This window comes from Helicoverpa armigera, chromosome 5 (assembly GCF_030705265.1).
Source record: "Helicoverpa armigera isolate CAAS_96S chromosome 5, ASM3070526v1, whole genome shotgun sequence".
Taxonomy (NCBI): Eukaryota; Metazoa; Arthropoda; class Insecta; order Lepidoptera; family Noctuidae; genus Helicoverpa; species Helicoverpa armigera.
This window is the reverse complement of record NC_087124.1, coordinates 5,585,822-5,609,622: the sequence shown is the minus strand read 5'-3', so window position 1 is coordinate 5,609,622 and position 23,801 is coordinate 5,585,822. Positions and strand designations below refer to the sequence as shown.

The 23,801-nt window shown below is 37.0% G+C and overlaps 4 protein-coding genes and 1 long non-coding RNA gene across 6 annotated transcripts; 4 read left to right on the top strand and 1 right to left on the bottom strand.

Moving 5' to 3' along the window:
* Window positions 1-673: 673 nt before the first annotated feature.
* Window positions 674-3,435, top strand: LOC110371415 (uncharacterized). Of its 2 annotated transcripts, none has more exons than XM_021327661.3 (3): window positions 674-1,177; window positions 2,529-2,718; window positions 3,035-3,435. In XM_021327661.3, exons 1-3 carry the CDS (start codon window positions 935-937, stop codon window positions 3,334-3,336), a joined length of 735 nt encoding a protein of 244 aa, XP_021183336.3. In that variant the 5' UTR covers window positions 674-934; the 3' UTR covers window positions 3,337-3,435. The 2 variants fall into 2 exon arrangements, with proteins under 2 accessions (XP_021183336.3, XP_021183325.3); XM_021327650.3 differs by lacking the exon at window positions 674-1,177 and adding an exon at window positions 1,989-2,459.
* A 938-nt stretch (window positions 3,436-4,373) lies between these two features.
* Window positions 4,374-6,115, top strand: LOC110384011 (uncharacterized). The gene is made up of 3 exons (XM_021345029.3): window positions 4,374-4,757; window positions 5,175-5,442; window positions 5,785-6,115. The coding sequence occupies exons 1-3, from the start codon at window positions 4,389-4,391 to the stop codon at window positions 6,078-6,080; spliced, it is 933 nt and encodes a 310-aa protein (XP_021200704.3). The 5' UTR covers window positions 4,374-4,388; the 3' UTR covers window positions 6,081-6,115.
* A 3,156-nt stretch (window positions 6,116-9,271) lies between these two features.
* LOC110377175 (uncharacterized) lies at window positions 9,272-19,768 on the top strand. The gene is made up of 3 exons (XM_021335931.3): window positions 9,272-9,988; window positions 17,893-18,061; window positions 18,429-19,768. The coding sequence occupies exons 1-3, from the start codon at window positions 9,386-9,388 to the stop codon at window positions 18,749-18,751; spliced, it is 1,095 nt and encodes a 364-aa protein (XP_021191606.2). The 5' UTR covers window positions 9,272-9,385; the 3' UTR covers window positions 18,752-19,768.
* Window positions 10,344-11,054, bottom strand: LOC135116905 (uncharacterized). Its single transcript, XR_010276474.1, has 2 exons — window positions 11,020-11,054; window positions 10,344-10,855 (listed from the first exon to the last, which is right to left on the bottom strand). It is a non-coding gene; the product is annotated as an uncharacterized LOC135116905 (long non-coding RNA).
* Window positions 19,769-21,552: 1,784 nt separating the features above from the next.
* Window positions 21,553-22,269, top strand: LOC110371550 (ommochrome-binding protein). The gene has a single exon (XM_021327873.3). The coding sequence runs from the start codon at window positions 21,553-21,555 to the stop codon at window positions 22,267-22,269; it is 717 nt and encodes a 238-aa protein (XP_021183548.3).
* The last annotated feature ends 1,532 nt before the right edge of the window (window positions 22,270-23,801 follow it).

The following is a 23,801-nucleotide window of genomic DNA, read 5'->3' as shown; positions in this document are numbered from 1 at the left end:
GCTTCCATTAGACATGGCACACTACGTCACACATTGCGCACCAGTCTCATTCTACGTCACTGAACGTTGTAGGCGCTCACGGAGTTAGATACATGTACTTAACATTTCTGTAATACAATGTTCTACTGTGTTTAATGTTAGAATCAAAACTTTATAGCTATAACAAAGCAAAATATCTCGAAAGTAATTTCGATAAAATTTAACATCTAAAAACCTTTTGATCTTAGTAACTCATTACCTAAATCATTTTTATGTCGTCGCGTCATGAATAAATTATAAAAAGAGTCACACATTCTCAACTTTGCAAAAGCACGGACGGATCGATATGACGCACACTACTATGCCGTATCGTGAGCGTGACCCGTTCGATAACCACCCTTCATGACGTCAGAGCGCTATATTGATTTTCTCCACCCCATACTCTAATACTTCTGCACTCCTGGCATCTAAGTATGCCGGGGAAAGCTTTTGTCTACGGAAAACTTGAGAAGGCACTGGAAAATTCTTAAGAAAATCATCTTCTTTCGTAGTACTTCCGAGTTAGCGTTAATAGCTATGGAAATATTCAAACAAATTTTCAGTGGATTGTTTCATTACAGAACAACATTTGTCATACAAACATACAGACAGGAAAATTGTAGATGATATGAGTGCACGTCTGGCTTACATGAGAGGGGACTGTCAACGTGTTGATAAAGTTTATTAAGGAAGTATTCTCGCATAAGTAGTAAATTACCACCACGACTGGTACAGCGCCAGTCGAGTGCTGTTCATTTGGGAGCCCGCCCACGTGTTCTCGCCACTTCGCCTTCACTTCATCCGCCGGGCTAATCTGTAAAACATCTCCTTTCGCGCATTGTCTCCTAGTACTGCCGGTTCAGTTTATCCGAAACTTTATCCGATATTATCCGGGTTATCCAGCCCGCTTAATCCAATGGCGTGCAATAGTGTTATTCTGATTGCGCTGTGCTTGGGTTTGGTGCATTGTTACAGCCAATACAGTTTCGAAAGTCATAAATATTGTGATGACCTGTCGCCGTATTATGGAAATATTAGTTTGGACCAAATAGCTGGTATTTGGTATGGCGTCGAAAAAATACCGCACACCAGAGGAGAATATAAAATAGAGCATACACAGGAATGTTTTTACATTGACATAAAGGAGATAAACATTGAGGTTTGTTTTTTTGATTTGTTTATTCATACCTACTCACCCCACTAAAATATAAATTAGTTATGTATTTGCATGCTAAAGGAGTTGCAAACAATTATTTTCCTTGTATCTATAAATAAATTAAACTATTGTAAATTAGAAAATTATAAAGCGCAAATGTATGTTTCTTTGTGTAGTTTTCGTTGAAAGCCGGATGAACCAGGTTAGAAAAGAAAAGGGTATGCACATAGTCTGAATCCACAAAGAGATTTTTCACCCATTGCTTTTGTAACTGGTTCCTTCGGAATGCAAGTAGGTACGACTGCAAAAAAAAATGCTTCTGTAAATAAACAAGCTTTGTCATTCAAGCGTAGTCTTATAAGTGTTTTTTTTTGGAAATTAATCACCAAAACTTAAATGTATATAATGCACCTACTTACTTCGCACTTAGTACATGCATGCTATGTGAACTAAAGCGAATTATGGTTATTTTTACTATCTTCGATGTCTTGTTATTGTCCCGTTGAAAATTAAACCTCAGTACATCATCTTATATATAAAAATGAATTGATGTTCGTTAGTCTCACTAAAACTCGAGAATAGCTGGACCAATTTGGGTTATTTTGGTTTTAAAATGTTCGTAGAGGTCCAGGAAAGTTTAAACGATACGAAGTTCGCGGGGTCAGCTACTAGGTAATAAAAAATATCAGCTTAATTTCACACAATGTCGGTTAGGTTTGTTATTTATAGCTATCACAACTGATAAAGATATGTACAGAAAAACAAAATACAAGTACTTCAACATAAAGCATATATTGCAGTGCGAGTTTAAGTAAATGCCCTTAAATATGCTGATTAGTTTATGACTATGATTCTCTAAAAGGCCTACTTATAACAGGATACGGGGTGGTAGTGTCAATTAATAGGTTAATTGTAATTATGGTTCACATAAGTACGTAACAAGACGTAATGTAATCAAGTGGGACAGTGTTTGAATGATAATTAGACTCCCGGTGTCGGGAAACAGATCGCTCACGACTACTCATCACACATTTCAATGATGGGCGTAGTTTTACTCGGATTATGTTTCATTACGTCCACTTTGGCAGCCAACGTTAATTTCTGCCAGAACCTAGAGCCAACGCATGACTTTGATGAGGAATCCGTGTTAGGCATGTGGTACATCCACGAGTATGTCTTCCACAGAGAAAATGTTACGAAAACTGAAGCTAATCCTTACTGTCCTATTGTACAGATTAGAAAGTTTGAGGATTATGTTGAAGGGGGCCTGTTGAACCATAACTTAGTGAGTGGACCATAAGTATATTCCTCATTTGTTTTCGATTAGAAACTTAATTGTTTGTCTCTGTTCCAGCCTACTCCGCCGACGCCGTACCCTCAGCTTACGAACTCGCCGTACGTGAACCGTCAGTACAACATGCATGAGCCCTACCGCATCAGACACTTCGTCCTGGAGTGGCACGAGGGTATCTGGCAAGACGACTACCACATTAAGGTCAACACCTCCCACAAAGGATTCTGGGCTACCGATGTGCCTAATAGATGTAAGGAAATGTTTCTTATATAGGATTTTAGAATAGACAGGAGATTATTTTCTACTAAGAGCTAATCATGTGGTCACTCCATTATGGCTGCTTCATATAATAGGAAGATATGCAAATATTCTATGGGTAAAAGGACTATAAATTAGGAAACTCAAAGTAATGGAACATCTCTGACCAATTCTCAAATTCAAAACACCTAAAACAAAAAAAATAAAGGTTTTAATTATTTGTTCTTTTCCAAAAAATAGATCTCCTCTTTCAATGGGTTATAAAATATAGTTTCTACTTATTAACAGTGGTCATTGTATTATTTCAGCTGTCGGTGACATGTACAGATTCTTCGGCGGTGTCATCCAAGTATTGAAAGTGGCTAACAACCACCTGGTGCTGAACTTCTGCATGCGGCTGCCCAACTCACAGCTGTTCAGCGTCGTGCTCTCCAGAAATGAGAACCAACTGACCCCCGAAGACCTGGCCAGTATCCACAACGTCTTCACTATGAAGCATCTCTCTACATCAGCCCTTAAAAGGGTCTGTGAAAACTCAGCGTCGAGCATAACTGTATCGACTTTACTACTCTTTATAGTTACTTACACGATTTGGGGATCCCACATGTAAAATATCCAATTTTATTAATATGTATAGTATTCAGAGATAAAACTATTAATATTGATATATTTTTGTATGAGAAAAGAGAAATAAATGATTTATTATGTATATGTCGTTTTGTAAAGCAATTTCTTATCCCCCTGTCCTATATTTAGACTACGGTCCTAATACCTACGAATCTTCGAAGGTCTTATCTCCAGTTCTGTTCAATAAGGATTAAGGTAAATCATGTATAAAATATAGATCTTCAGTCCTTTGTACCAATACGCTTGAAGCAAACAATTGTTGTCTGTCTACTTGTGTCAAGATATTTGTTCGTAGCAAAAAGTCTCAAAGCGAAACCAATTCAACGGGCCTTTGGAGTTATTGATGCTTAAGTATTCCAAAATGTCTGCTTATAATTGATTTTGCGAACTGGTAAGAAATAATTATAAAGAACACGATAATTGGCGTTAGTTCTCATGTGGGGTACCCTAGTAAATTAACTAGTATAGATTAACTTACTGTCTAGAATTATTAATTTATTGCTATGGTTTGGTAAAGAAATACTTGGTGTTTAGAGATACAGTGAATACGAATCTGTAGACTGTTTTAAAACTTAAAACTTATCTCAATTTATCGAAGAATACGATATTTTTTTCAAGTATATAAGTAATAGCCTATTTGTAATTTATATGTAGGCTATACATAGAAATATAATTGTGTTTTTCGATTTATCTCGTTAAACAAGCTACACCCACGAGTTCACCCACAACCCTGCGGATATTTTACATGTTTTGTGCGGTAGGAAATTGCTTGTAGCTTTCGTGTAGGCTCTAGGCAGGATTTTTCCTTTAGTTTATAGAAACTATAAAAAATATGAGGACAGCCTTGTATGTATAATAATGATAACCTACTCATACAAATAAGTAGGTAACAAGATAAACAACAATTTGCATTTTTTCATGTTCTGCATACTGATTTACGCGTGAACGCATTTAAAAACAGATTACAACAATCAAGTATTCACAACCAGTGCAATAGTTACCTACTAAGCCTATACTAGACTTATTGTTTACGAGATGTGTCCAGATGAGTCATGCGAACTGCAGTTGCGCCATGCAGGGAGCATCACCTGCACCAATTCGCTAATTGGTACCGCGGCTTCGAACGACGCCTTGTCCCATATTCCTCGCGAACCCAGTACAGACATGTTGGTCGCGCTGCCATTTTGTCTACTCCTTACCGTGGGCCACGTTCAAGGCTTCTGTGGTGATAACATTAAGTGGTCTCACAACTTCAACATAGAGGATGCATACGGCATGTGGTACGGCGTCGGGTACGCCCAGCACACCCCCGACTTGACGAACAAGCCGAACACCGTGGGCTGCGTCACTCTTCACATAACTGACGTCACTACTGAACCTCAGGATGATTGGCTTGATTGGTCGGTAAGTACTAATTGTGATAATTCTTTATCTAGCTAAAGCTAGTTTCGAAGGTGATGCCTTAATACCTAATAGGGAAGACCTATGCACGTAGCGGGCTATCTAGAACAACTTAATTAAAAGCGATCATTCAATTGATGAAATTGTGATATATGGTGTTGCAGTGTCTGCGGTTGCTATTAATTTACCGTAGCACTATATAAGTTACCAGTTACTCGCTGTTATTGAAGACATTCTCACATTTAATAACACATAACGAGATACTAATATTAATAAAATACAATGTACTTAATATAACTAATGGAAAACCCACAGGATCTTGCGATAAGCCCATCACATCGCTCATTCGGGGTATGACACAAAAAAATCCCCTCATTGATAAAAAAGACAATGTGCTTAATAAGTTTAATTTTATTCTAGATCCAAAAACACAATTATTCAGATGAAAATTGGCGGTCCTACAAGAGCAACCCATGGTCGGAAGACGTTCTGTCTGGCTCCTGGCTGGACATACGAGTAAAGAGGAAAGCGAAGAGGGACATATACAACGAGAGGCGACTGCGAGTGGTGTGGGATGAGGATGGGCAGTCCGTGGAGCAAGTTTACCTGTACACTCCAGAGGCGCCAGGCTTGTGGACCGCTGACCAGCGCAGGCCTTTGGAGAGAGAAATGTTGTCCAGGGGAATTGGTATTTTATTGTTTTTCTTTTATTCAATATAAGATAGGAAAAGATTAAAATATTTTGCGGTAATTCAAGGGCAATATGTCACACATTAAGAACATCAGTATACATAATCAATCCGAAAAAAATTACATTGTTACCAAATTTCAATCCCACATAATTTGTATATCTACTTATGTACAGAGCACGTGCCTCGTAATTACCCACTTAGGTAAACACCATTGATACAAAACATAGAAATTGACTATTTCGCAATAACCTGTAAAGTATTGTATAACAGCTTTCAGTGTTACTTGACCTCGGCAAGAATACATTACTGACATCAATAATTCTTTCTTTCTTTCTCAGATGTATGGAACCCCGACGAACCCCCAAGGCATCCACAGGTGATACGAATATTGAAGGTTAAGCAAAACGTCATGATCATCAACCACTGTTCCGAGATCAGTGGAGCTGTGTTCTCACTGATCCTCCGAAGGTCGCCCTCCAGGGTCGACAGGTGGGAATGGTTTGACTACAAGAGGCAGTTCTTCAACTTCGAGCTACCTAACGTTTATCGGTATTCTGCAGTGTGTGCAGGCTGCATTGAAACTAGTTCAGTGATTTTTGTTTTAATGTCTGCGGCCGTTTTTGTACTTTTATGAGGTCCTCATGTGTTTTTTTAATGTGAGATAAAGTTGCAATAAAATAAATGTTTAAAACAATGTTTCAATTAAATTCCTATCTCTGGTAAGAAAATCAACAGATGTAGAGTTAAAATCAATATTTGACTTTCTTTTTGGACGTTGTCTGATAAATACGACACCAATCCTTTAATTCATTGACCTTTCTAAAGGATATAATTATTGCCGTTGGTAGATAATTAAAGGTTTTCTAAAATAAACCTTTTTTCAGGATTAATAAAGGTTCTTACCTTAGTACCTAATAATTACAGCTTAAATAACCAAATACCCAGTTACGCAACAACAACTCATATAGGTATAACATTCATTATGTATTAATCTTAAATGTGAAATAAACTAGCAATCGAATAATTGCACAACATTTTTCCGCACCTAACGTACCTGAGGCACGCCTTGTACGTAATACAAAACAATATCTAAAAATAGCTCACGCATTTTCATTTCCTACGAACAAAGATGATAAAGAAATTACATAATAATGTAAAACGTTAGGCATAATACGGTACAATACACCTGATATTGAAGATATGCGACATTGATATCCGTATATTTACATTCAAATACAATGCGGATACATACTGGGCCCCGATTCTCCTAAGTTAATAATGTCAAAATCGAATAGAAATCGAATCGCAATATGATCGTAATAGCAGTTTTAACCATATCGGGCATTCTGCTACTAATAAAAGACCAATCGTATTCGATTGACATTTGATTGGTGTGCCATTGGTCTGCTATTTTGATGATTTTGGTCTATACGGTAGTTTGCTGTACAATCATTTTGCAATCGTAAATCATTTGCAGACAAAATGATTCATTATTGAATGACAGAAAAGGATAAAAACGTTTATTTCAAAGAAAAAATAGCGGAATGCCACATACGCTTCAATCGTAATCGAGTCGGGATTGGATCTCAGTCGAATCGAGTCGAACGTCAATCGAAGGTCGCTTAAGTAAAATTAGGAGAATCGGGCCCCTGATGTAGGCTACCTATTCCGCGATCGGAAAAAAATGCCAAACATGTACCAACGACACATGAACGGTGCCTACCATTTTATTTTTTTGGTTGGGAGAAATCCTCTACACTTCCTCCGCCAGGGTAGAGGCGGAGGGGTGTGCCGGACTCTTACCGGCTAAAACCTGTGTGTGTTCTCCTTGCACGTGGGCGCGGGGCCGCGGGAATCCAAATTCTTCCGTAACATTGCCTACCATACTTAACCTCTAATCAACACTACAGAAACTTTTACATAATTAATTAAGTAAATGTTCTTCATTAAACTCAATAAAAGTTGAACCTCCAGCTTCTTCGTAAATATAGCATAGTATTTCAATGGTATCGCACAATTTATTGCATTACAATTTGCGTGGTGATGTCATCGCTGTCAGAATCGAGTTTAGAAGTATGATAGCGTTTCCACGGTCTTGCAACATATTAATCAACCAACAACAGCTGTTATTCGCGCCATACTTTTCAATGAATAGAAATAAAGATAACCAGGTGTGTATTTGTATGTTATCTGCATGTATGTTTGTTTGTTGATGCTCACCTTGTTGCTACTTTTGTTCCTCTACGACCTACGTAGAACTTAACTTACCTATTTGATGGAATTTCATTTATAAGTGCAAATTTATTGCGACATATAAGCAGTTAATCGACTGTATAAAGTTATATTTATGATTAATGCTCAATCCTTCTCATTGTGAGAGGAGGCCTGTGCCCAGCTGTGGGACGATAAAAAAGGCTGTAACAGCAGGTTACTCAATTGCCAGTTGGGTATTATTGAGTACCTAGAAGAGAGTAGAGTTTATTGAGTGCCTAGTTGGGTATTATCGAAACAAACATCCGTTCAATAGAATAGTTGATATAAGCTGGCTTGGAGTTAACTGTCTGTTCTTCCCCTAAACTATTTACTAGTTACAAATTAAAATGGCAGTTTATCTGCTATGATACAGATTAGTCATTGGTAAAACCGATAGACTGTACATCAGATCATGGGGTACTTATTAATGATGAGTCGAGAAACTTAACTAGTGCTCCTTAACAACAATAAAGTTGTTTGTGAACGAGGATGTACCAGTGGCCTCTGATCTGTGACCAGCACAGGAGACAGGGTCACAGCCGTCGACGACAGGACATCAACGAATTATATCAATTAACCGTTTGCCACACCGGATTTGTGAATCACCTTACGAGAAATTATTATATGGCACAAAGGTAATTAGATGTCGAGTATGAACGTACCAGAACCTTAATTGGTCTCGTGGCATGGGAAAATTCCTTCAGTCTCTGAAAACAGTTTTCTTAATTTCTCGATAGACATATAAGCTCAAGGTATTTCTCTATTTCTAGCAAATTCTCGTGTTGGTAGAGGACTATCATCTTACCTACATTGCGTACTATTTTTAGGGTTTTATTTTATTTTTCAAGTTAATATTTATGTAATTACTAAGTATGTAAAAGTAAACTTCTACGTACTTACAACGTACTGATAGAGTGACGGAGAGTGGCCAAAAATGTTATGAATATAATTACGACTTGGTAATTCAATATTTTTTCAGGTAATAGACATTTGAAAGCTATGAGGTATCTTTTCAAAGTTAGCATACCTAACCTTGAATTATGAGACAGAAACTTAATACCTACTCTGATCTACGTTTTTTATTTATTAAGTGCCTTGAATGAATAATAAGGGACAGACCTGCAATTGCGCAAGGTGCAATAAGTCAGTTTCTTATGATTTCAGACCATGACACGTTAGCGGCCTGAAAAGCTACCTAAACTTGGCCAAAATTTAGATTTGAGATTAAAAAGCAAAAAATCTGTTTTTTTTTGCGCTTAATTACCACTATTTACTTAGGTATTACATAGAGCGACGCCCTGGGTAAGATTGGTTGTAAAGATGTTCAACTGACAGCCGGGACGAAATACAGAGGAACGCGAGATGTCTAGATATAGGTGAGACAATCGAAACTTACTTGTAATTTAATAGTTTATGTATTTATATCATATTCAATTTCTTGCCATTAAGCTCGCTAATTACAGTATTTTGTATTCCTATCATCATCACATTAATGCTATACTTATTAAGTAATCAACGCGACATAAGAAGTTTGAAATGCTACTTAGACGTGTTCCCAACTCCGGGACCAGTGGTCGTGAATTAGTCGTAATTAGTTTACTTCCCAGTCCCATCGCGAGCTCGCACCAGTCACACAACCCTACTATCACGCGACGACACACATCGAATACCAAAAAACAATTAGAAATGTACCGAAACGTGGTTGTTTTAATTGTTTTGTGGGCCACAGCTGAGAGTGCGAACTACCAACGGTACGCAGAGCCTGGTGATGCAAGATATGCCACGTATTCCAGCTCTAGTTACACTACTGTGAATCCGTATAACCAAAACCTGTATAAATCCGGCAGCAGCTATGGTAGTGATATAGCCAACTTCCCTGAAGTGACGCGATACCCCAACTACAGCCCTGGAAGCTCGACATACTCGTCGATTTACAACTCCTACACCACTCCGAGATCGAACGTGTTTTATCCTCCTGGTGGAGACATAACTCCACGATATGGAGACACTTCCTACAGGCAGGGCTATGGACAAGGATATGGGCAGACTGGGCAAGGCTATGGGCAAGTGGGACAAGGGTATGGTACTGGATACAGCTCCTACGAGATGCCGTTTATGAAGAATATCAGGGACTACTGTGTGAACCGGTCGCCGCAGCAAGGCATCTGGGTGGACAGCCTGATGGGCATGTGGTATGGCGTGGAGTTCATTCAGCATCTCGCCGGAGACTCCAGGATCGACTACGCCAGGACCTGCATTGTGATACATATCTCAGAGCCTATGGATCAGGTAAGTCTTTTAATACTATTCTGTGACGATTTGCCTATTTTGCTCATATGTTTCTGAAATATTTGAATGAAATAAGATCAATAGTGAAATGAGGAAATTTTTATCCATTAATGAGCTTTTATATCTGTATCTGGAAATCCCGAACTTTCGCACACATATTTCGTTGCGCAATAACGTACTCAGTCCTTTGCTTAACCCTAGAAGCCCAATCATATTTAACTAGCTATAAAGCCCAATCATACGTAAAAATGACGTGTAAAAATAAAACTTCAGTTTTCCATTTTTTTTTCTGTTAATGAAGTATATTTTTGCATGAGTTATCATAATTGAAGTTTTAATTAATAAATAATATACATTTTAAGTTAAAAAATACTCTTTATTAATACTATTATGGCACTTTAATCAAATCTTAGAAAAAAAAAACAAAAAAATCAAGCCTCTAACACTTTTTCTTAAAATTATGTAATTATAAAAAAAATCAACTAGTTTTAAATGTTTTCATAAAATTAAATCAACTTGTAATAATATTTTATAAGTCTCTTAGAAAAAAACAGTCTTTATATACAGTATTGACAAACATCAACATTGTGTTCTCCACATATAGCATTTGCAACACTGCGCTTTGGTCATCCGCCTTTTTTTATATGAACAAAATCCACAATAGCGTCGTTTTTTTGGTTCTGGCTCATAACTAATATTTTCTGATGATGGTGGTACCACTCCATTATCACTCCAGACATCATCTTCAACTACACAATCTTCTTTCTCGGATTCCGAATCCAGCGGAGAATAATCGTCATCATTTTCTAAAATTGTAGCTATTTCGTCCTGGTTTAGCCGTTGACGGGTCGCCATTTTGTATTCAACCTGAAAATATTAATATTATATGTAAAATGTAACGAAACAATACGATTAACTCAAATAAATCACAAATATAAAAAAATTTAAACAATTTCAAAAGTTACACAAAGCCCAATTATACGTCAAAATGACGTGCAACCTCTCTATTACAACAAAATGGCGGCACTTACCGAGATGACGCAACTGTGTCCTGCGAGGTCCCAATGGATACTGAGTTGGTTCAGCAGTTAGCGGCGATCTGACTTTAAACGTGAAAGATACAGAGATTTTTCGCCGCGGCATACGTCAAATTTACGTAGATTGGGCTTCTAGAGTAAATTATTCTCATCAATACTTAAAATATGTCCAAATAAATGAATATTTTTACTGCATACCTTTTAACTAAAACTTTAATGACTTACTACGATTGACAACGCTAGTCGTAATTATTTATAGTTTAAACAAAGGTCTGTAATGGGAGCTTTCTATCGGGAAAGGAATCAATTGACGGTCCGTCAATTAGTTTCGTCCCGCACATAACGATTGTTGTGACAAATATGTACCAGCGCTATTACTTCCAGCCACAGACCTATAAATTGTGTAGACTTGGCTTCTTGTTTACATAATTATACGTAATTATAATATCATAGTATCTGTAAAATTTTAAGAATAATACTTAAATCGAAAGAGTTTATATTAAACTATCTAATATAAAACAAGCTATGATGTACCTGTGTGCTAAATGGAAGAACCTGTCTTTAAATACTATAGTGCCTTAATAAACTCCCAAGGTACTTCTTTATATGCTGAGATATTTTGAATAGGTTAATTCTGAATAATTATGGTAATTACCTACCTACCAATCATAGTAAACACGTGGGTGTGATGTTAATACTTATAGTACAAGACAAGAATGATTACGTTTGTAATGTTTAATTAACACTATTCTTTAGAATTTCAATAACATCTATGTCATAACTTGGATAATCCAGCCCGGGGTTATCAAGAAAGCAATGCACTAAAAGATAATTTTGCAATAATGTAATAACCTAATACGTACGTACAACCGTGTAAACCAAAGAGATCGAATCGATAGGTACTTTATCGGAATCAATGGTAGGGGAGATGTTCCCAAAACGGGTAAGCTAAGGGAAGATGTTAAATAAAATAACCAAGAACATTACATGCGACTTGTATTTGTACTCATAGGGTTGTTTATATAATAAACTTTGGAAAACATAAGATAGTCTTAGTAATCTTCTTCAAAATTCAGAAAAAAATCAAAAAAAGTAAACCCCTTCGAAATACCCGCTTTGCCCTCGGGGGGGTCCTAAAACGGGTAGCGCCTTTGGGCAAAGCAGGTAATGAATGAATATATGTGATAAATGAATTAGAAAACGTATCTTAGCCTCCTGTTATCCAGGAAATCTTTATCGTTAATTAGTCTCCTTAATTATGTTAAACAGTTTTCTTATTTTGATCAGTCTAGATCACTTTTTTACTTTATTAAATGTTACATTTGAAATTATAATCCTACCAGCAGATAATTTTGTAAAAAATCAGAGAAAACATATTTTAATTTCTTTTTCACGCTGTTCCTGTACTTGTTCAGCTCTCTGTGGCTTCTTTTGTCTTCGATTAGCTTTCTGTGGGATCAATTAAGGAAGTGGTCCCTTATTTCAAATCGGGTAGTCACCCGTTATGCCCCTACCCGTTTTGCCCAAAAGCACGTTTTAAATTTCAACTACCTTAACCTTAAAATAGTAAACAATCAGACCACTAAGTATTCACAATTAATAAGCATATAACATGCAAAATGATAATACAAAACTACGAAAACCGTATCTTGCACCATATTTGAGTAGTCAGCACTAGCATAATCCGATTTTTTTTAATAAACTCTGCAAAAAACTTTTTTTACATCTAATCTCGAAAACGCTCGTTCTAGGCGCCCGAGCCAACTGACCGTGATCGGCGGGGTGGTAGTGCACCGCTCTACACTCACAGGTTCACACTAAGACCTATAATATACGAATGGCAAAGCCTACCCGTTTTAGGAAGGGTACCCGTTTTAGGAACATCTCCCCTAGTTGTTGATGATCTACATGCAATAGTTAAAAATTGGATTTTCTTGCACAATCGCCGCAATTTTACATTCTAAACAATGAAGGAGTTTCTCAATTCGAATGTTGTTTAAAATTATGATATTTAGTAAAATGCATTGTAAACCTTCTTAAGTTACACTATTAAAACTCTTCATGATTCCTGTTATCTGATAGTAAGTAATTGCGCAATACCAAAGCAATTACCAAAAGTTGTGAAACTTTCATTCAACTCAAGGAAAATCTTGTTTACCTTTTTGAGTACGCGGGAATACCTATCCGGCCGGCGAGTCTGTTCATATAAAAGCGTTGGGTCAACTTTGATAACATCAAGCCGCGTGAGTCAGGCGCGCGCGCCGCTACTCTCCTCAGTCGGCTACCATCTTTTATAAGCGCTATTTCAGCGCGAGTGCAAACCTCGAATAAAAAATCTCGCAGAGATTATTCGAATTTAAAATTAGTAAATAGGAAGTTTAATGTCAGAAAAGTGTAGTGTAACCCAGACAAAACATTGGAAAATGGAGTCGTTTTACCGAGTCTTGCCTTGGATTTTACTACTGTTTACATTGATATCTGCTGAAGAATTTATAATTTACGACTTCGACGCTGAATCAAACCACACTGCGCAAGGCAACAGTGGAATCTACAACGCTACTAATGTGAACTGTGTTCGTGAACACTTGTATGACAGTTTGGACATTAGCAAAGTGCTAGGCAAGTGGAAGGTGCGCGAGTTGTACATGCACCTGAGCAAAGAAGGCGTCAACGAGTACAACAGCTGTCCCGAAGTCAAAATCTGGGAGGACCCATACTTCCCTACTACCACGTTTGGGGTAGGTTTATTGCTTTTAAATTTTGGCAATGTAAGACGCCCAATACGTGCCTTTATAAATTGACATGTGACTAACAAATGTGCTGACTGAAATTGGTACTTCGCATGATATTTTCTCAATATCCGTTGTCCAGATCTGAAGAATGTATTTCGGTAAACGGGTATAGGTACCCTGTGCTATATTGACCTCATAGTTTAAGTTGTATAGTCATTAGACCCAGTACTTAATTACTGTGAATATCTTATAGTTAGGAGCTATTTAAGTTTGTGTGCATGTTGTTCAGAGAGTACTTGCTGATTGTATTGTGTAACTCCGTCAATTGAGCAAATTTCATTGTAACAACGGCTGACGGTCGCTAAGAATTCCTTAATGATTTTCTAACATGTGTGTTTGTTTATTCTGGTCTTTATGTTCCTACAGCAATAAGACTGAAAATACTAGTAGCCTATTTATATTGTAAGGCTGAATATTTTCTGTTAAGTTAGTGACGTAAATAGAACGAATAACGAAATGTGATTTTAGAAGACAGGATTATTGACTGTTGAAAATAATTTTAATTTATAAGCATGTATACGCCTCAGTATTTTATGTAAGTAGGTAGGTACTTCCGTTATGTTAAAAATGATTTATTTATTATATACTTAGGATATTATCAGGGCGTTTTGGTGAAACGCTATTGTTTCCAAAAGGATATTCTTTTGGACCTTATTGTTTGTACACTTGAATATGTTTACTGTACCTTCAATAAATAAACTTAAAACTTTGTCTTACGAAAAAATTGTAAGTATCTACCTATAAATTGACATCCGATCCTCTGTATAACTGAGTAAGAACAGAGAAGCACCTTGAATCAATATTAGTACGAAACGTCATGATTTGGTAGCCAGTCAAAACTGGAAACAATGACCAGTCTTTTCTAATATTGGCTCCGTGAGTAACTTTTGAGTTTAGAAACAAAATTATATTTATGAAACATGCCTACGTCCTTTATTTCACTTTAAGTCACTATCAACGGTATTTCCGCTAAACCCAAACTGTAGCTCGGATTGATGATAAAAATAAATAAATTAGGGTATAAACATCGAAAAGGACTTGAATATAAAAAATAAATATATTGTTCCAAATCATGCCAAATAAATTGCATATATCCGGCACCTACGCGACTGTATCAAAAATATTGGTATTTATTATTTTTATGCGTGGGCTCAATCTTTATTATTACTGACTGTTTTTGAACAGTTTCAACACAGTTATTTCCTGGATACCGAATAGTCCAATAATATTTATTTTGACTAAAACTACAAACCCGCATCTTACACTTCATTAATTTACGTAGCTGAAGGTAATCAGGCAGGTGCTTTAACGAAACTGAAAAACAATAAATATCTGCTTGAAAATACATACCTAAGTGAGCGCCCTAATACATTCATGTTTTTGTGTATTTCCTACAAAATACTAAACATCCATTGATTTCCCGTGCCAGTGTACAGGCCAGTCCCATTCAAAAGACAGGAGACTTGTCCCAACATGGGTGCCAATTACATATGTCTATTAACCTTTATCACCTACACGGTCGATGACTAAGACCAAGTATGTAGTACCTACGAATCCGCCTAAAGTTTGACTGAATCCCTGAGAATAACTATACAACTATAATAGACCTTAAAAAAAACCAGTAGAGTTCTTGGAAGTGCCGCTCGCATCAGTAGACAAAATATTATAGGCTGATAGGTAATAGGAATTCAATGGACGAAATGAAGCTGGCTCAATGCCTCTGGCCATATGTTCTTGGAATCCAGTCGTGGTATGAGTCAAGCACGTAGACGCGGGTGCGACCTGATAAGTCGAAACAAATACTTCTACTTATTATAATCGTAGACTGATAGACAATACCGATTGTTGTAATATCCCTCATTATTTTATATACCTACTTACCTACTTAGATTAAGTACCTTACTTAATTGAAATATGTATAGACTTCTGGTTAGGAAGGAAACATTAGTACCTACCTATAGTTCCTTAAATAAAACATAGACCAATTTGGAACCATCAGGATTTAATTTAGTTATAAGAAAATAAATTCAAAAAGATTTTCCTCATATATAACGCGGGACAATGCAAACTTAAGTAACACGGTAAGGAAAGGACAAAAAAGTAACTTACTACGTGAAAGTAATTCAGCTAACCGCTGAAATAAAATTTGGCATGGAGATTACACGTGCGGGAGTGGTACCTACAGACTTAAGATAGATGAGTAACTAGGTACAGGAAAACCCAAAATATTTTCATGATCATCATTTCTACGTAAAAATATATTTGTCATTTTTTGTTCCCGTTACACATCTCGACATGATGTGTATTTGGTAATTTGCCATTTTAATACAAATCGTGCAATTTCAGGTCAACGTAATAACCTACAGAAGCATATAAATATGTAAATACGACCTTTATGTAAACATGATTTTACATTTTTGACTTTTAAAACCTCTTTGAAACCAATTCATCTTGATGAAGTATCTACCTACATATTTGCGGAATTTCAGCATATCTAAAGCGTTTATTTTGAACGAGAAACAAATTGCAAGTCCCTTATTCTAGGGTCAGTGACACAGGTGTCATTCCGCATGCTGTAGGGAGACGGTTCCGGGAGCAATCCGACCTCGATGCTCCATCCGGGAGATTGAACCGAACCGCTCCATACCCCACGACAAGCAATCGCTCTTGCAAATTTTATACGCGACGGCTACGCAATATTGATTACAAGTCACTCTATCAATCATTTTACAGTACGTTACAGTTACTATTCTGTCAGTTAGTTTTACAAAATTACTCGTTTTAAGCAACTTAAAATAGAACAAGAGTCCTCGCTAAGGAGCGTCTACTAAAACAGTCCCACGCTAATCAGGCTCCCGTAAATAGGTACCTACTATTTTTAAAACTCTATATTCAAGGAGCAACCTTTTTTATAAAATGGTGAAAATATGCAAGATTAACTTTTACTTTTCCCAAATATTTTCCTCACATTGGTGAAGTTACCTACCTACTTGTATATTTATAAAACCCTTTAACGCTTCTCTAATACTTTCCTCTTTTACTGTACGTATAACTATCGTGTGGCGACCAAAATATTTTCCTTTTTCATCAACTGAGCAGTTATTTTTATTACTATTTGAAAATAGTTTTCACACTTTTACTTATTACCGGCAAATGTTAATAGATTCATAGGAGGTAACTCAATTTTCGCAAAGGTTTTCCTATTTTATTGTACGTATGTACACAACATGAGTCAATTACTGTTTTTGACATTTGGGGTTTTCTTTCCAGGAGCAATACGTATTGTTTATTGAAAGTCCCTTGAGCAATTACCTAGAATAGACTCATTAGTATTTTTCTACAATAATTTCCTGGTCGTGTCAATGATAATATTCTTGGCCTTATGCATGTTGGAAATACATTATATAAGTAATTCTCTAGTTGCATTTGTACACACGCGGTCATGCCAACAATGTTTGTATAAAACATTTGCACCTTCAATTGTTCGAAGGAAACCGTAGAGTCGAATGTTATGCGTTTTCGCTTGAGTGCCTCTAAAAACGAGACTCACATATCATTTGGTCATTCCAAGTGAGCCATACGTACCTACTCACATACGACAATAGGGCAATTAACTGCTCCCACTTTGTATCTTATACTATCTGTAATACCAGAGACTGTAATTTGACGAATTCTAAGATAGTAAGCACAATTAATGTGACCTGTATGCGGTACAACCACGGTGACGCATCTTGACCCGTCACAGAGGTCAATCCGACTGACCCACTTAATTCTCCAAGGATGCTGCAGTCTCTAGAACAGGATGACTAAGTCCAGGTTCAATTGGTCGATCGAGAAAATTGTTTACAGTTTCTGGAATCACACAAAGTGCATGTTTATATTTTTGTATGTACACGTGTGGGACTAGGACATCGTTGCTTAGAGCTTATGTTAATGTTATGAGAGTTTCATCCTTGACTTTATTTTGTGTGCATTGTTATACAACTGTCACGTTGTAGTTTACTGACCTAAATTCGATATTTTGACTATTTAGACCAGACGTACAGTCCTAATAAACCTCTTTGAATCTTTCCAGCCATCCACTGAGAACCAGTTGTTCCACGTCCAGCATATCAACGCGAAGTTCCGCCACGAGTACCGGCACCTGCGCCTGCTGTGGGACGAGGCTGGCCAGACCATCGAGTACTCGCTCTACTTCAAAAACGACTCCGCCGGCTACTGGCAAGTGTTCGACGGACAAAACGGTATGTTCTCTACACCTGGATTTTTCTACAACCTCCATAATGGCCGACGTTTGAGCACCTTTATTTTGGGCCTCGTAAACTTTCTATATAGTTCATCTATAACAATTTTTGGACAAAAGTTGTTCCAATTTTCAACATCTCAATTGATATTGCCACAATTACGCCCAATGATTATAGTCAGACAATAACAGCCAATATGTGATCCCTGTGACCGCGATAACTCTCTGAATTACCACGTAGGTACACGCAAGGACAATCTGTTTATTGAACGCGGTTATTATTCAGACTTATCTTCATTCTTGCTGTGCAGACAAACATATGTGTTTTAATATATGAGAAAATTAAACATCAAATGAAAATATTTCAGGAACGCTGCCGGCTAGACCGAGTTACCATCAGTTCAGTGGTACCGTTCAAGTGCTTAAGGCGGTCAACGATCACCTTCTTCTGAATTTCTGTCAAGATCAAGTGAACGGCAAGTCTGCGCAGCTGTACTCTGTCCTGTTCTCACGCGAGCCTGGCTTCATGGAGCGATGGGAACTGGACTCCGTGCACGCTCTGCTACAGAATAAAAAATTGTCCGTCGCATCAAGAAGAATGGTTTGCGGTAACAGCGCTGACAAACCGATTCTTAGTTTAGCTTCCTCAATAATTCTCATAGTACTAGCTTACGCAATTAGGTCTTATTAACGCAGTCTTATCTAGGGGCAAATCTATTTATAAAATACGAAATGATATTTAATCGGACAAGATGACATCACCGACAGTCTGTTTTAACGCCCACACGGTAACCACACAACTATCGAAGATGACATAACGCTAACTGAACTTGAAAGTATTACTACGCTCTGCGCAAAACGTGTCACGGAAGTTCTAAATGATTAGAGTTTCGTGTTATTGTGGTATAGGTGTTAAAACAACTGTCACGAATAATTTCAAAGTCACCACACACTTAACTGCATTCTGCGAAAACATAAATGCCGTCGTAAAATGTTCAATCTTTAAGACTGAATTTGGAAGACAATGTTTATGCCAAACAAAAGCTGTAGAACGTCTCGGCAACGTAAAATGTTGCAGTAAAGATGAAATGTGCCATTGTGTATGTCTGAGAGCCCCGTGCTTATTGACTCTGCAAATATTAAACCGGTTCCACCTCGCGTCCTTGTCTGCACTTGAAAGATTTGAGACTTCGAGAAGGACAATAGTCCCAGAATTACCTACATATCAACTTTTATAGCGTACATAAATATCCGTCCTTATAGTATGAAAATGATTAATGGTTTAGCTAAAGCAGTATACGTCAAGTTTGATCAAAATTTGAACGACGAGATGATGGCTAGGCGTGAGAATTTCTTAACTATGTACTAGCCACAAAGTCATGATAATGAAGCTGCTAAGAAAATGAGTAGGTAATATAGCAGAATGATGATAAAATTGTTGCTTTTATAACTAGCAATATAAACACAATAAGATGCTTATTACAATAATGCTTCATACTGTAACAAACGACCGTTTAATCTTCAATGTTGAATTTAAATAACTACTGTTTAGATGACGTCATACTAGCACAATGTTATGAAAAATGTATGCAGATAATCTGTTTGGAAGTAAACTCGTAACTGGGGTGCAACTGTTGCCAACATTGCAAGCGCATTAGTCTGCCTCTGATATTTTAGGGTTACACAACCGACGTTATGGTGCTACACTTATATGTTGAACAAACTTCTTGTTTAAGGAGATATCTCCAAAGTATTTATATACTTTTAATGTCCTCTGTTGTGTATGTTGTTACTTTAGATGCATATATATGTATATGGTATATCACAAAGTACAAAAGTAAGAATTTCAAGAAAACTCATTAGTACGTAGAATCGATTTTATAGCTATTGTAACAATTTCTTTTCATCTAGCACTGTCACTTGTTTTCTTATTTATTTTAATACCAAAGATTTATTAATTATTTAAATATGATATTAAGTTTATTTACATATTCTTTGAAAGAATAAAACCTTAAATAGAAAGCCGGCCTTTTATTTAATCCAATCTCTCAAATGGGGCAGAGATAATCTCGGAACTGATGACGCCAGAGCCCATTGAAAATTACGCCAATATTCAGAAATAATAAGGTCAAATTCGACGTAAATCCCTATTAGATTAGAACCAAAATAATACATGCCCCTGGAAGCCTATTTAAGCCTGTAGGTACAAGGCTTCTTTCACGTGAGTTACCAAATATAAATCTAATTTATCGCTTGCGCTAGTTTTTTTGTTTCAGCTTTTTGTCTAGCCTTCCTTGTGCTGCTTTGACTCTTTGATATTTTCCTGTACTACTTAAGATATAAGGTAAGTGGACGACTCTCTAAATATGAAGGATTCAAGCACTACATCTACGATCTACCAGATTACCGATAGGTGTGGGATAAGATCTAGAATTTACTAGTACCTACTTCCTAGAGCATAGGTATATGCTGGCTGTGTTTTATAGAAGGAAAACCAGTGCCACATTGAAAAAGTTCCTAATTTTGAAGAAAAACAAAAAAACGTTAAGGACACCTTTAGCGAAATACGCAAAATTAAAGCAAATATTTATTAGCCCCCAGTTATTCAAAGAAAAATCCTTCACTCCTACTCATGAGTTCAAATGGGTCAATGTAACGCCTACTAAAGTTTACATAATCACGTAACGTAACTAATACCTTCTGCTTTAAAATTCTGAGCCCTACTCCAAGGTCAGCTAACAAATCCAACAAATTGTTTACAGTTGTAAAACGCCGTTGATCCAATTAAACCGGCTGCCTCTCTACAAGCTGAATTTAGCACGGCTAAAAATAACTTCTAACTTTATTTTAAGGTTGATAAAGTTGAGTTTTGTTTGCGGATGGGATTACAATTTTAAGTTCGGTGGTTGAGCAATGACGTCACTGGAGCCGCCCACGATGAAGCGGGCATGCCTGAGGGGTGAACTTCACACAGGCGTTGCGTTTACTTAATAGTCTAGACTTCGTTTGTGGTGTCACAACCCTTTGCGAACATATCTGCTTTGATGTTACTTACGTTTGTTTACGTCCCATTCCGTTGTGACTTCTAAAAATATATTGGGATAATGTATTTAAAAACACAGAGATTTATTGGAGTTCCTAAACGCACGACATATAATGAAAACCTGACATATAATGAGAAGTGATATACCTTAATCATGGGCTGTTTTTGTCAATTCAGAGGGTTATCTACGCAAAAATAGCAGTATTAAATAACTTGTGTCATACATTAATAAATCGTATAGAATTTCACTGATTGCAGTCAGTATTGAATCTACCTAACAACGCAAAGGGCGTATTGTTAATTTTGTGGCAATAATGAAGTTTCTTTTTGTTCTGATTTGTGTGATACTCGGGACTTGGGCTAAAGCAACACATAAACAAGAGCACCATAACTCAACAGTCTGTGAAGGCGTGCATGTACACGGGAAACTGCACAAAAGACATGTCATCATGAACGGAATCAATCGTCCCTACCAGCTGGCCATATACAATCACGAACACAAGATATATTTCAGCTACAATGTCGGAGAAGACACCCAGGACACCTTCGGAATTGCCTACGTGAAGATAAACGATACAATGCCGACCGAAATAAACGGAATAAAAAACGGATTCGCCGTCGCCGTGGACGAGCACAATAAAATTGTGTTTTTCGGAGGAAGCGACGGCATCTACTCCCACAATCTAACACATCCGGGAGGCTTGAAGCACCTCGTTAAGGACCGTGACATTTGGGACATGCAGTTCTTAAACCACCACTTGTACTTCATACAGTACCCGTCGCAGCGACTGCACAAATACGACTTCAAAGAACATAATGTATCACTTCAAGAACATATTAAGGAAAAAATATACCAGTTCGTCATCGATGGAGATGGTGACACTTTTATAACGACTAGAGATGGCTTGTTTGCAATAAAGAAAGGGGCAAATCATCGCGTCCCCTATGAAGGCCCCAAAGTGTTTAGGGCCATAGAAGTAAATCACCAAGGCGTAGCACACTTCTGCGCTAAAAGTGCCATCTACGTAGCGCACAAGGAAAACCACACGCTGATAGAAATAGCTAGCATTAAAAATATTTTTGGGATAACATTTGATAGTGAGGACCATATTATTTATTCGAATCCCCACGAAATTGTGAAACTTGTACCTCATGACTGTAAGTAGACCTTGTAAAAGATACCTACGTATCCTCCCACCTCATAAATACTATGTTGGTAGTTGGTTCGAAATTATTTTTAAATATTTAGTAAGAAAATTGTGTATAACTTTGCTAGGTGTTCAACTTTTCAACACCTAGTTCAGCTATTAACATAATTTTAGTGCATGTATGCGTACAATATTTTTATTAATTAAAAATATCATGAATTTAGTCAATAGTCATAAATCATAATGCTCTTTTCAGAAATTATTGTTACTTCAGCAAAATGCATGAGGCATGAGGTACCAGGGTAATAGCATTTGAGAGATATCTCTTAATAGAAAAGGACATCCCGATCTGTCTCGCTTCCGCGATGGAGGGTCGCACCCTCTTCCGATTTCCCCAACCCTCCACGTTTCTGTCCAATCCTCGCTGGGTCTATTCAAATACAATAAAGCTTTCCAAATCTTTGGAACAAAAACTTTTAAAACTCGTAAAAGAAAAATAACAAAAATCTTAATTAAAAAAAACCGGTGCGAGTCTGGCTCACGCACGAAGGGCTCCTACTAGGTACTATTATTATCCATAAAAAGCACCAAAAAATCACGCTAATAGCATATGAGTCCCTTAATTATTAATTTTATTTTAGTATTTCTATTTTTTTACTACGAAACCCTAAAAAACAAAAAAATATATAGTGTCAAAAATAGGTCAAAACAAGCAAACATTGTTTTAAAGTTTAAAAAAATGTCCAATAACCAAAAGCGATATCTTGTAACAATATGGTGGCCTGGTATTGTTGACGTCGTATCTATTGAACAGTCACCGATAATATCGACGAAGGGTCGCCGCTGTTATCGATGCCTATTCATATCAAATTAAAAAGCCATAGGCCGTACTTACTTTTTCAAAAATCTAAATCATTTTTGTTATACTTAATGAATTAAAACCTTTTCACGAGTTCAATTTTGTTTTCATTATTATTTTAACTTACTATTCCCTTCGTAAGGTAATAAAATGTATTTTATATGAGTTCCAAACACATAATCAAAAACTTAACAATAAGTGTATTTATTTAAAAATAATTTTAAATTACAGAAGAAGAAAAAACAATCTAAGTTAAATACGGTTTGAACGACTAAAACAGGAACCTACTCTGTTGTTTTCCCGAACTTTATCGCGACAGCTGACTTTAATAACGAAGTATCTTCTAAAGTTATGATGTCCCAGTACAAATGTATTCGGGATTGGTCGTGGAAAATCAAAGTTGGCGGTTGGTCACACTACGTCACACTTCGGAGGTTGGATGTTGGATGAAAAGTAATGACTAGCTTTTCACTACCACTCGGAAAATAATTATTTTCAGTATTTCCTGATTTCCGAAGTGGACAGTGGTCAAGCTGACTTGCAAAATGTCCATGACAACGTCGCGAAATCGTCAGTAGAGGTCGTTTGTACTAGGCGAGCATAAACTGGGAAGAACTTAGGTCGCCGTATAATGCGAAGATCGGAATTTGGCGGAAGGACCTTCGGGAACGTTTTGCTCCCCTAGTGAGCG